General features: G+C 40.6%; 1 protein-coding gene across 7 annotated transcripts in view; it reads right to left on the bottom strand.

Moving 5' to 3' along the window:
* PRAG1 (PEAK1 related, kinase-activating pseudokinase 1) overlaps positions 1 to 13,833 on the bottom strand; it is a 57,132-nt gene that overhangs the window by 30,291 nt on the left and 13,008 nt on the right. For 6 of the 7 annotated variants that reach the window (XM_061635537.1, XM_061635502.1, XM_061635511.1 and 3 more), the window contains exon 2: positions 10,101 to 10,525. In XM_061635537.1, coding sequence (XP_061491521.1) covers positions 10,101 to 10,436 — 336 coding nt within the window. In that variant the 5' untranslated portion in view covers positions 10,437 to 10,525. Of the gene's footprint in view, positions 1 to 6,411; positions 6,541 to 10,100; positions 10,526 to 13,833 lie in introns of those variants that run through there. The other variant, XM_061635557.1, reaches the window with a different exon arrangement.

The raw sequence follows: 13,833 nt of genomic DNA, 5'->3' as shown, positions 1-13,833 counted from the left end.
ACTCAATGTAAGCATGCAAATGATCAATCCATTCTCAGCAAACTTGCACAGCATCCCATTTCTTACTTCCTGGATTAAAAAGCAGGGAAATTCACTAATAGGCAAAAAAACCTTGCAGTTTAAGAACGTACCTATAGCCAACAGATATTTCTATTAAACTTTAAAAAGCAGGGAAATTGGACAGCTATAGTGAATGTACCAGGGGAGCAGGAGACCTGACCTCCTCTCTGACATATTGGACTGCCCTACAAATTGGTCAAAATGCAAACACAATTTGGGTTGGTGTTTCACAGTCCAATCCACTTGCTGTGTAGCTTGGAAGAATTTGGTAACATGTGCCTCTGATCATATGGTGAGTGGTGGCAACACCTGCAATCAGCCCAAATAATAGAAACAAGACATGTGCTGTGCTGTTCTTGTTTTAGCAGGGAGGAAGCAACATTATTAAGATAGTTGATATAGTTCAGATGGTTACTTTAAATATGTCTGATTTACTTTGGAATTTTAGTGAAGTTTCCTATAGGAAATCTTTTTTTTTTGCTTTTATTTCTATGAATATGTGAAGTACAGTAACACTTTGCAAAATTTACACTAAAAAAACTCCAAACATAATCGTGGAATAATGGCACTGACTTCTGCAAAATAGTCTCCAGTGGACCTCAGGAGTGTCTCAATTTGCACAAGATAAAACAGTGGGAGGTGAAATATATTCTAGCAAAATTCTATGTGTGCTCTATGTTTTTAATTGACTGTGCCCACCTTGCCTTAAATGAAGTGGTTTAAACATAGCAGGCTGAAAACATGCATCCTCTTTTTTCCAATAGCTAGAGTCATTGCTGAAGTAGCAACATATTGTACAGGCATACTCCACTTTAACGTATGCAATTGGACCGGGGAGTATCCTTTAAGTGAAAATAACCTTTAAGTGAAGCAATTGTCTTCACTTGTACTGCACGCAATCACCACTAGATGGCAGCGGCATCATGCCAATAAAGTATACGTTATTGCGAAGTGTGTGAACGTTAAGAGGGGTATGGGGACGAATGGAGCATGTACGTTATAGTGAGGCAACGTTAAACGGGGTATGCCTGTAATCAGTCTGATTTTACATCAAACTGCAGTTTCAGATTCAACTGTTAATGCACCCAAAATAGAAATGGAACATAACCTCCAATTTGAAACACAAAAGGCTGTCTTCACCATCATATGACATTGACCAATAAAAAGGCTTTGAAATTAATGACACAGATTTCTAGGATGAATAATGAGGGAAATAAAATTTTCTAGTTTAGATTCTCTGTAGAAACATTAGTAACACAGGAAAGAAGCAAAGTAAGAAGAACACCTACAAAAACATAACTCTCCATCTTTGGAGATGGCAGGTGTTGCCACCACTTACCATATGATCAGAGGCACATGTTACCAAATTCTTCCAAGCTACACAGCAAGTGGATTGGACTGTGAAAGACCAACTCAAATTGTGTTTGCATTTTGACAAATTTGTAGGGCAGTCCAACATCTCAGAGAGGAGGTCAGTCTCCTGCTCCCCTGGTGCATTCACTATAGCTGCCCAATTTCCCTGCTTTTTAAAGTTTGATAGAAATATCTGTGGGCTATAGATATGTTCTTAAATGGCAAGGTTTTTTGCCTATTAGTGAATAATTATATACTCAACCTTCTCCCACTGAAATCATTAGTCTTAACAATGCTTATGTTTGGCTGAATGGTGCCTCTTTTTAACACTGCCAAACAAATTATACTGTACAAAGCAAACATTACCTCACTTTAAAGTGCCAACAATCAGGTATTTTATATGTACATTTACCGATTTTGTCTTAGGCTCTGTATCAGTTATTTTGTTGAATAAATATAGATAGTATAGATATTACAAGCCAGGGGCTTTAATTTGTTTTGTGATTAACTCTATACTACTAAGCTAAATCCCGATATGCCAAAATGAGTCTGGCTCTTCTCCGACCTACCAACACCAACAAGGCTTTCACCCCTGACCTGCCCCAGCCTGGCAGGTTTCACTCTGACCAGGTATTATAAAATCATAAGTCGTCCTACTCTTTGGTCTTCAGGCGATTCTGAAAACATGTCATACACAGGTTTCCCATCCTTTGTGATACATCGAGGTACAAGTAAACTGATGCAGGCCTAGACTGGAGATGAGGAACCTCATGCCCAGGTCTCTCTCTCCCTCTTGCCCACGGGAATCTCCACAGTCCACACCTCTCCCTAAGCCAGCACCACTGGTCCTGCTCTACACCCTCCTTGAATGCAGCCCCTAGAAGGATGTCCATTGACAGAAGGTGCCCTTAGACTGCAAAAGGTCTCCCACCCCAGCCTAAAATATTCACTCAGATAAATGAAATCCAAGGACTAAAGAGCCATTCTACACATTGCACATGATCATCATTTATAACAACAACAACAACAAACACATCATCATCTCAGTCTACCTGGAAAAAAATGTAAGTCTTTATCTGGCGCCAAAAAGATGTCAATAAAGGCACCAGGCAGACCTCACTGGAGAGCACATTCCATAGATGGGGAGCCACAACTGAAAAGGCCCTCTCCCTTGTCACCACTCTTCAACCCTCCCTCAGAGAGGGGACCTGGAGAAGGGCCTCAGAAGAAGACCTAAGGGTCTGAGTAGATTCATATCAGGAGAGGCATTCCAAAAGATATTGAGATATTGAACTGTAAGGAGTTTTATAGGTCAAAGCCAGCACTTTAAATTGGGTTCGGAATCATCGCTTTGTACATGCACCAGAGTGCTTTAACAATCAATCCCTCTTCCCAGGGAACTTTGGGAACTGTAGCTCTGTGGCCAGAGTTCGAACCCCCACATAACCATGAAGCTCACTGGGTGACCTTGGGCCCGTCACTGCCTCTCAGCCTCAGAGGGAGGCAATGGTAAACCCCCTCTGAATACTGCTTACCATGAAAACCCTACTCATAGGGTCGCCATAAGTCAGGATCGACTTGAAGGCAGTCCATTTCCATTTCAACACCTCTCAGCACCCTTCACAAACTACAGTTCCAAGGATTGTTTGTGGGAAGCCATGACTGGTAAAGTGATATAAGAGTACTTTAAACGTATGGTCCAGCTATGGCCTCATTCGGAATAACAGTCAGACCCGCATAGTGTGTATTAAGGCCTTGTTCTTGCCAAGGCAGAAAACACTGGCTGCAAATGACTGAATGCTCCACCACACAAAACTAGCTTTCACCCTGACAGGCTAGTTTCCTACGTGCAGGGAATATTTTTTTGATGGAGGACCCTTGAATCACGTGAGCTCCTCCCACCTGCAATCTGAATAGTGCAGCCCACACACAGCTTTACCACTTCAGCGAGAACTCGGCCTAAGTAAGGGAAATTAAACTGAAAGTACTTCACTGGAAGAGTGGAGAAGAGAGAAAAGGGTTCATTAATGTTACTAATCACAGCCACTGTGGTAAAAGATTCCCCCCCCCCAAGTTCAGAATCAGGGAAACAGATAATTTCCTCTCCCACTTCATGCTATAAAATGGAGTAGTCTTATTGTTGCCCTCATCTGGTATAAACATTACAAAGGAGTAGGCGTCATCCTCTGTGAAGTGGCATCTGGTTTATTGAGAAGCAACGTCACGGCAGTTCAAAACCCTTGAGCCAAACCATCCACATGAAGGAAAATCTGTGCCTTAGGAAGAACTTCAAAGAGCAGTGTGGCAACTAGCTTCCCATGAGTGAAAGCAACAACATGGCTTGAGTCTGGAAAAGAATTTTAATTGGTCACTTCTGATCTCCTAGATGACAACAAAAAGGAGGCATTCATTCTAAACCCAGCCACCTTTATAGCTTGGTCCAGAACAATGTTATGGCTGCAATCCTACACATACTTATTTGAGAGCAAGTCTTACCTCAACAGGACCTAATTCTGAGTAAACACACACAGTGTCAGGTTATCAGAGTTATGGATTTCTTTCTTTACTTTCTCTTTCTTTCGGTGCAAATATTGCAATAAGTACCTAACTACACGTTTAGTTAAACATCAACAGGGCTGTACACCAATGGGAATTTTTTCCCTAAAGGTAATTGCCACATGAGGGGACTTTCATGGGTATCAAGGCTGGGGAAGAAACAGTTAAAACTCTTCTCACATGTATCAGTCCCCATGAAAATTACATCTACATACTCAGTATTTATTTTTAAGACCCCTGTTGATGACACTGCATGCTACATACTTAACCTAACATGTAGCCACGCTCTCAGAGTTTTGGTGGGAAATATATTGCTTATGAACACGTTGATGTCATTTAAATAGTTTTGGGGCAGAATGAAGTACACAGAAGACTCCCGTTTGCAGCAATAGCATCCTTTCATTTTGTTTCCGAAACAGGTCAGACCAAATGAGAATGTTAGGCAAGTAACATTGGTTACCGTTTAAATGTTATTTTATTACCAACCATTGTTGCTGTTTTCTTTCATTAAACTGCTTAACAATAACATTTAGATTAAAAAGGTACTTTGATTTTTGACAAACCACCACTCCATTAGTATACAGTGTGCTGTCTGAACATGACTGAACACTAGTGACAATGTGAAAAACCAGTGGTAAGAAGTCTAATTTGCATGTTTATGAATGAATAAATTTGTTTTGGTCCATGACCAGCAGAAATGCCACAATACAAAAGAATACAGCGAGGATGACAAAATGTTAAAAGGGGAACAATAAAATAAGGGTTAAAATATAAATCAGGGTCACCAAGGTTAATACAATTAACAACTAAATGTGGATTACAAAGAGCTCATTAATTCCTTCCTGCGGGCCATGGCCGCAACACAGAATGAAGCAACCTTCGTGGTAATCCGGGAATCCAGGTCTGCCAGTAGGCGCTGCAAGAGAACCACCTCCGAGCCCGGGTGAAAATCACCCAAAACTGGGTAAATAAATTTACAGCGAAAATCCGAGTATAAGGGGCAGTACAACAATACGTGCTGTATAGACTCCACCTTCTCAGCTCCGCAAGGGCAAGTCCGTTTAAGGTTTATTATTATTATTATTATTACACAGCTTTGATTTTTTTTAAAAAATGAAATAGCAGTATATAGATATGTTTATAAATAAATGAACAAAAAGTTAATTATGTATTAATGAAATATGAAGTAACATATTTTATATAAAATCCACAGATTCGATTGTCATCAGATTATAAAATGCACAGCACTCCAGTGATGCCATCCAGTCACATTGCAATATTAGAAGTGTAAGATACCAGGGTGTCTTGTAGATGATGAAGGCCTTTTAACTGATCAAGAAATTTTGTTGATCTGCTTTTTAATCAGACAATTACATATAAATAAATTGCTACCTAAACCTTACAAGCTTTATACATGCTAGCAGCAAGAAAATTACAGGCTACTTTTTTTTACCCCAAATACTGTTGATTGCCAATGGAATGTTTTTAATCTAAATGACGGAAACACAGGAACAACTGAGTTAGACCAAACCATAGATCCATCTAGCTCCATACTGTCCACACTGACTGGCAGTAGTTCTCTGGGGTTTCAGACAGGGGCCTTTCCTAGTCCTACCTAGAGATGCCAGGAATTGAACCTAGGATCTGCTGTGAAAAAATAATTTCAGCTATCTTATAATCTTCCCTTTTGGAGTTTGTAATATGAATAATATTTCTGCTATATTTTTCTGCAAATATTTTAATTTTATTCTAGGGCATGCCATTTTATTTTATTCTATTTTACATATTTGGATGATATATTTTATTCTGTTTGTGAATACTTTTTATGCTGGTCATTGACAGTAATAAAGATGATTATTTGATTGATTGAGAAACATTTGTTCTATCACGGAGCCAACACTCATCCTATACAGGAGAACTTTAAAACTTTACATTTCAATAATTTGCAGTTCTCAAAATTGATATGTTATAACCTACTGTTGAATTGTCTTATTTTTTCGTGATTTATATTGTAATAGCCACTGGTACAACAAATACAAATCTGATTGATCTAAACCTCAGCACCGGAGCCATTTTAAGGTGCTAAAGAAAGTATAAGGAAATAACTTACAATTTAATAAAATAAAATAAAATACCTTTAGAAAACACTACCTTAAGTATTTCATTCCCTATTCCAGTAGCGTATCAGATCCGAATAAGTATGTGCCTTAACTCACAGCCTGACCAATTAAAATCGGCCTTCACCAGTTCACCAACTAAAAAGTGTTAGTTGATTAATCTACTGATTAAAGCTTGAAGTCTTCATTTTTTAATCTGAATTTACTAAGGAAAAGGGCAGTGCGTGGCTTTGAACAGAAAAAAGGAGACATGCATCATCAGGCAACAATTTCATATGAACTGAGAAATATAATAAGACTCTATGTCCTGGAAAAGTGAGTTTACCATTCAGATGGTATGACAAAGAATGCCTGAGCTTCTCATCCCAGAAGTTCTAAATCATGAACCATGCCTTCAAAATCTCCAACTAGATTTTGTAATCGTGAGATCTGAAAGAATAATACATGTAGGCTCCTTATTTTCCTTTTCCCTTTCACGTTTGTGGCTTTGGGGCAACATTTCATTTTCCCTGCAACCAAAAGGATAGAGAGCTGCTTTTAAAAAATGAATTTAAAAAGATAGCTAGTATTCCAGCAGCAGCTCTTGAGCATCACAAAACAATTTCTTCCCTCTACTCCACGCTATCTGATATGTTTAATTCACTGACTGCCTGAAAAAGCTTTCTGTTCCACATGTAGATAACTGAACAACACTGAACTCTTGCTTTAATTGATTTTGATGAAATTTTGTTCATTAAAACTGAGCCCAATTAGTAACACTAGTACTTTCAAGTTACTGCATGAAATAAATTGCTTGTTCTGCCCATTCTTCTTGTCTTGCCTTTATAAGTTTTATGTAAAATTAGAGTTGCCAGCAAATTTTGTCTAAAGCAAATACGGAAAATTCCGCTTGGAAAAATGATCCAAGGCATTACAAAGGCAGCAAAAAGGGAGTTTTGAAAAGACGGGTGACATTTCTTGATGAGATGATGGTGGTGTTCACGCATCTGTCTGAAATCCTTCTTAAATCCACTATATTTTAAGAAATAACAGTAAACTTTGTATCTTGCAGTGGATTTACAGCAACTTTTCCTCCAGCATGGGAAAAGACAAAACTATTCATGTCAAATCCCAGGTGAAAGCACTGGTTAGTGTTCCACTTCTATGTCTGCTTGTGGGAGACCAGGTTTGCTGAGATATCCCACGTCATGATATCTGAACGGATGTTTGGAGGAACATAAGATCTATTGGCTAGCAATGGCTTCCTGCCAGGAGATGTCAGGAGAAACAACAACCCTCTTTCAGCTCACATGAGACATTGCTGCAGTCTTGGAATTAATGCCATTGTCAGATTTCCCTTGTGGCCAGTGGTGATGTTTCTGGGATTTCCTTGTACCTATTAACTGTAGTGGAAGCTGCAACAGGGAAACCTGATTATCCTTACTCTTGCCACTGTAAGGAAGTTGTTCTGCATATGGTGGTGGAGAGGGAGCAGATTAGCTTTGCACAGGGCCTCTCTGCTCTGAGAAAATGGTGGATCCATTCAGAATGGTGGCTTAATTTTTATAGAAACGTGTATAAATAACTCAACTTGCCTTCCCAACCCCAAACACATAGCCCTTCCAACTTTCCTGAGCTTTAATTTTGCCTCTCATTTTGACATAAGTGTAGGTGAACCAATTCCTCACCCTCCCAATAAGTAATTTATACCTGCTACAAGTCTGTCATAATGTGACAAGGCAGTGTAGAGAACTGAATATAATGGGACGTATATGGGAGATGCCCTGGAAACTGGTTTGTCCATCCCTGCTTCCAGGGCATCTCCCATATATGTCCCAGACCGTGTCTCTTTTGCATGGGTTCACTCATAAATCTGCCATGTTTGTTTTTTAATTCATGCTAGCAGAGAATGCAAACATTTGCATTTAAATAGTATTATTAAACATATTTTCTCTCAAAATATCCATTTAAAATGCATTTTGATACTTTTTTTGAGCCAGAAACTGCATCTGATTATTTGGGAAGTGTGAAAGTTGGTGGATAGTGAAGTTCTGAACTGCACATTAGTTGCAGATCAGTTCATACTGGAATTTGTAAAGATCTAATTCCTCAAATATCCTTTCTTGGGAGGCCTCAAGAGCTCCCCATAGTGTGGCTGTCAAACCCCACAAGCAGACCTATCAAGAAAATAAGGCCAACTACACTGGCAAGCCTAGCCTCTAGTGGAACAGGATGCAGGAAGCCACTTTATATCTTCAGCAGCAGCCTGAAGTGTGTTTTGCACTGATTTATTCGGCATCCTCTGACATTAATTCCAGCAAATTTAACCTTGCATAGTTAAGGGATGAGGTTATGAGGTGAGGTGGTGTGTCCCACTCCTGACAGAGGTGCTGTTCCTATTTTTATTCTACTCACATTTTTTTAAAAATGCTGAATTTGAGAAGCAGGCATCACTGTGGGCTCATCCAGACGACTGTAAAATGTGTGACATGCCCACTATGTGTGTTCATTATTTTTGGTCGTCCAAATGACATCTCGCGCTGTTACACATTTTCGCAGGTTAAATCCGCTCCTTGCAATACCGGTAAAAATGCAATCTGCTGTTTAAAATCGGGAATCATCCGCTGTGCCTTCAGGAGTTACTTTACAGCTGATGGGTGGTTCTTGGGCGTTTCCCCTTGCCCCTTCTCCTCATTCCAGCCAATCATGTATCTGCACTTTTGCGCATGTGCGAGAATAAGCCCAAGAAAATTGAACCACTCATTGCAATGGTGGGGTGTTGGGGGGGTGTCTGCAACTACTGCACAGATGCATTTTATTTTTTGCCAGCCTGCAAACTGGGCAGCCACTCTGGGTGAGATCTGCAATGCACAGCAAGCGAGAAAGGGGTGTGTGGTCGGTTTCAGCCTGCCTCCAGAAAGCTTTGTCAATTTCATTCTACTTGCTGGGGGTTTTGCTTCAAATCAGAAAAGCAAACATTCCTTTAAGTGTAATATTGCAAATACAAACAAGAAAAGGTTTGCTGGTCAGTTTCAAGCCTGCTCCAGAAAGCTTTGTCAATTTCATTCTCTGTGGGAAGGAAAGGGAGAAGGACAGGGGTGACAGTTTCTTGCTTTTTTGGAGAAATAAGTGCAATTGCCAGCGTGTGTATCTCCTTAAATATCAATAAAGACAGAAAAGCATACATTCGTTTAAGTGTAATATCGCAAATACAAACAAGGCAGGCATGAAACTGACCAGCAGCCTTTCCTTCCCAGGTGAGAACTCCTTTACAGCCATATTGTGCTTCGTTGCAAAGGGGGAGAGGAGCATACGTAATTTTTTTGCTGACCAATTGGTTGATAGGGGGAGGTTTTAGAGGCGGAGCTTGGAAAAAGCGAAAAGAATGTAGGGGTCTTACCACTGCGTGTGTGGGTGCAAAAAAGCGTTTTTTTTAATTGGGAAAGAGCGAACTAAAAGGCAAAGTGAGGACTATCAGATGACAAACTGAATATGGAAACCGTGGATTATTCCGCTCTGTTTGGATAAGCCCTGTGTTTCCTCAAGCCCAGGTGAAGTCACCTGGGAGGAGCTTGTATGAATCTCAGAGCAGCTGAGGTCAGAAAGTTCTGATGCCAGGAAGGCGGCAAATGAAAGCTCGCTCATGTCAGCGAGCAGCACTGGGGATCACCTACATCCAATCAATCAATCAATCATTTCTATACTGCCCCATAGCCAAAGCTCTCTGGGCGGTTTACAAAAAAATGATCGTGGAAGTAAGCCAGCAGGGATGGCTAATCTGTGGTCCTCCAGATGTTGCTGGATATCTCCCATCAAGACCCAGCCAGTGCAAGTGTTTCCTTTGTTACTGACAAGCAGTAGAATCCTGAGCTGTTGACTACACTATAGAACCTCCCGTTGCTCCTTCACAAAACTAACAGAATTTTTTTTACAGGAATCCTGCAATAACAAATACCAGGACTGCTCTGAGGCAAATGCAAATTTTAGAACAGAAGTAACCTTATAGAATACACCACACCCCTTGTTGATCATTACCTGTGGGATATCTGTACTCAGGTTCTCATCTGCCCACACATCAGCAACATCCGCGTTTATCATCGTTGGTTTAACGGCAATCGTTGGCTTTGAGTAAGGCAAGGAAATTACACCATCCTCCTCCAGAGGTATATGTTCAGCTTTGGCTCTGGTTCCATTCAGATCCTGCAAGAGTCCACTGCTACCTCCCAGGTCAAGGGGTGGGGCCTGCAGCTGGTGGAAGTGTCTGGGGCAGAAGCAGTTTTTGCAGGAGCCAGGCTTCCAGATGTGTTCCACAAAATCACTACACGCAGACATTTTCAAGCCCTTTTGCTTCACTTCGACTGCCCTCTGCATCTTGTATACTGTGCTTCACTGTTCATTTTGCACTCCTCCTCTCTGTGTAGCTGGTCTGAACAATTTGGCCTGTCTTGCAACTGAGCTATCTGGAAAGAAAGAACGCAAAGCTGCTGTTAACTTAATACATGAGAATGTGAGGATGTTCTTTACACAAGCCACTGTTTTACAGCTTTTTTAATTCCTCACCACTACTCACAAAGTTAATTCTACATTCTGGGATGCCCCCCTCCCAAAAGGAGGTCACAGTTCAATTTACATTTGATGCAAGTGTGTGAAAGTTGCTCTGTTCCCCCCTCCCACACACACACAGAGCAAACACATCATATGTAAGCCAGAGATGAGAGTTTGCAAATACCCGTGTGTTTGCAAGGAATCCCCATTACATTCAGACATGGGTGCTTACGGATGTGTGGATCTCTGTCATTAGTCCGATATGGCTTTGCTGAAGGAAATAATAGCATATACATATGTACTGTGTATAGCCTGAAGATGTCCAGAAGATGTGGGGATTTTTGTGTACATCGTGCTCTTGCATACAGATCTATGGATCCGGTTGGCACTGTGAAACCAGGATGCTGGACTAGATGGGCTTTTGGACTGATCCAATAGGGCTCTTCTTATAATGAACAGATATTAAAAAATAATTGTAGCACGAATGCTTCCCCATTCCCATTGGCCTGAGAACGTCATACACACCCTCTCTTACCTAGTACCAGGGCCCACCTGGTTGCTCTAGGCATTGATTTAAAATACAGGAACTGAGCAATCCCCCCCTTTTTTTTTGCTGCTCCTGCTTGCAGAGTTCTCACTCAAGGCTTTTAAAGAAAGAGATGGGGAGAAAGGAATCTAAGTTGCTTCTTCTCTTGATACAGACTGCAATCAGACATGGGGTTTAGTTTTACTGTTTCCATTCCAATTTCTAACGTTCCTTTCACAATGCAGTACATGGTGCGTTATGGAACTGCGGCTTTTTGACCAAGATAACACCATGTCATACTAAATTTCAGTTATGCCAGTGGGCGTGGTGTGACACAACAATGAACGTCATTGGACATGTTGCTACTCCCCCACCCTTTCTTTCTTCAGATTCTTTTTTTGGATAATTAATTTTTTAAATTAAGTTTCAAATTTAAATTTACATATACAAAAAAAGCTTACCCATTAACCTTCCCACCTCCCCAAAATGGCTTTCCCAATTCAACAATACATCTCATATATTACATACGATATATTACATAAATTCAAGAATTATACAAAAATAAATGTCAAGATACCATCATAACACAAGGCTATCCTTTCTGCACATGTGCACTTCTGTTCCCCCAAGATTCACCCATGAAAAGAGCAGGAAAGAACTATTTGCCATATGCCACATTAAATTTTGTCACTTTACTCCTGTGATTATCTGGGTTGATGGGGTTGCCAACAGATTTTTTCTAGAAACATGGAAATTGGCAGTGAACTTCCACTATATTCTTCTAGATTTCCAGAAGTGACTTGTATGTCATGTGAAAGATCAAATAAAATCTGGAAATTATCAAGTAAGAAATCAAGTAAGGAAATGTTGGGAAAACCAAATAAACTGCTGTCTGAATGCAACCACAGTGGCAAATCACTCGCTGAATCCCAGCAACAACCCATTCACCCACCCCCACTACACACACACAGATATCTACACAGGTATTCCAGCCCACAGCTTGAAAAACTAGGCATTATGACTTAATTAGAACGGCTGTTTGCTCACATTGGTTTTTCACAACATATATAATATGTGGTGCAATCCATCCAATGTTAAGCACTTTAAAGTTATATTGAATTCAGTGGGAAACATTTAAGCACATACAAGAAAGGGTCTTGTGGCACCTTAAAGGCCAACAAATTTATGGCATACACTTCATCAGATGCATGAAACAACCCTAAATTGGCATACAGTACTTAACTATGTTTAGGTGTATAACTAACTTCCCACATTCCATCACACTCTAGCATGATCAAGAATCAAGACCCAGGACAGGACTCAGCAGAGTCTACATACAGGAGTAAGTCTGATTGTCAGTGATTTAGTTCAGACATAATGGGCATAACTGTGGCATCTGGCTAGCCTTAAGTCCAGATCCTTCCTCCTCCTCTCTCCTCCTCTTTCACACCCACAGGAAGGGAGACTGAAAGCTTTGACTTTCAGTCATAAACTAACCACAATCCCCCAAAGTCTGGGAGTTGTGATTTGTATAGGCTATGATTAGTGTGAACTAGACAGGATCAAACCATGGTTTCGGACATCACAAGATACTATAGTTAGTTTAAAACTGAAAGCAGGTGGGGGGGTGCACAAGCCTGAAACTTGACAAAGCTCATTCTTCTAGCAGGAACCAATGATTTCCTGTTAAGTCTGAACTGAGTCTACAGCTCCCTTCAGTTCTATGGAACAAAGTAAATATGTCTACAACCAGGACACAGTGTCATGTGAAGACTTAACCTACAGTACCTGTTTTGTCTAGACGAGGGGAGGTAGATCGGATCTACTGGTAAATCTTAAGGTAACTTGCAGTGGATCCATAAGGACTTCTGACTTCTAACTTTCTAGCAAAAGCAACAACACAATTACTCTTTCTTACCTTACTCTAAATTATGTTGCTGAAATGAAGGCTTGCCTTGGGAAGTGGGCAACAGGAGTAGATTTGTGTGTAGAAGAGCTATGCGCTCTATCAGTTCTGGTACTTTAAAAAACAAAAACAAATTCCAGCCCTTATAATTCTAAGTGTGGGCACTGTGCGCTTGGTTTGTGGTTGTTTTAATGCTGAAGCCACACAGGAAGGCCAATAAAATGTTTTATATTCTGATCTAATCTATCTCCTAAACTGACAGTGACTGAGCTGGTTCACACTTAATGCTAATCCAAACTATGGCTAAGCGTGAACGTGCAGGCTCCCAGAGAGACAATCACAGTCATTTTGCTCTTCCTCCAGTCCTGCTGGTCACTCCAGACAAACCACAAGCTGTAACCAGGTTTGTTCTTGAGTTTATATCTCATGGTGTATCCAGAGGAGACAAACTACGAGCCCAGGCTCCAGTGACATGCTATACCAAACCATGTCTTAGCTCACAGCAACGCAGCAACAGAAGGGCCGGGGAGGAGTGCAGTAGCTGCAATGTCCTCTCCAGGAACCCTCAGACTCGCACGTTCATGCCAAGCCATCGTTTGGCTTAGCGTTACATGCAAGCAAGCTCAGAGAATTGATCAAAAACACTGATTTTGTTGTTATAATAATGCATAATAACAGATTTAAAAAGGGCCTCAAGAAGAAGGAAATGGAAAACTACTTTAGGAAAAAGTGAACTAGAAAAAGGAACATAATACACTTGCTACGCCAACACATCAAACTTTCTTTTGATG

This window comes from Rhineura floridana, chromosome 1 (assembly GCF_030035675.1).
Source record: "Rhineura floridana isolate rRhiFlo1 chromosome 1, rRhiFlo1.hap2, whole genome shotgun sequence".
In the NCBI taxonomy this organism is placed as follows: Eukaryota; Metazoa; Chordata; class Lepidosauria; order Squamata; family Rhineuridae; genus Rhineura; species Rhineura floridana.
Note: the sequence above shows the minus strand (reverse complement) of the source record. Positions and strands in the feature narration are given on the sequence as shown.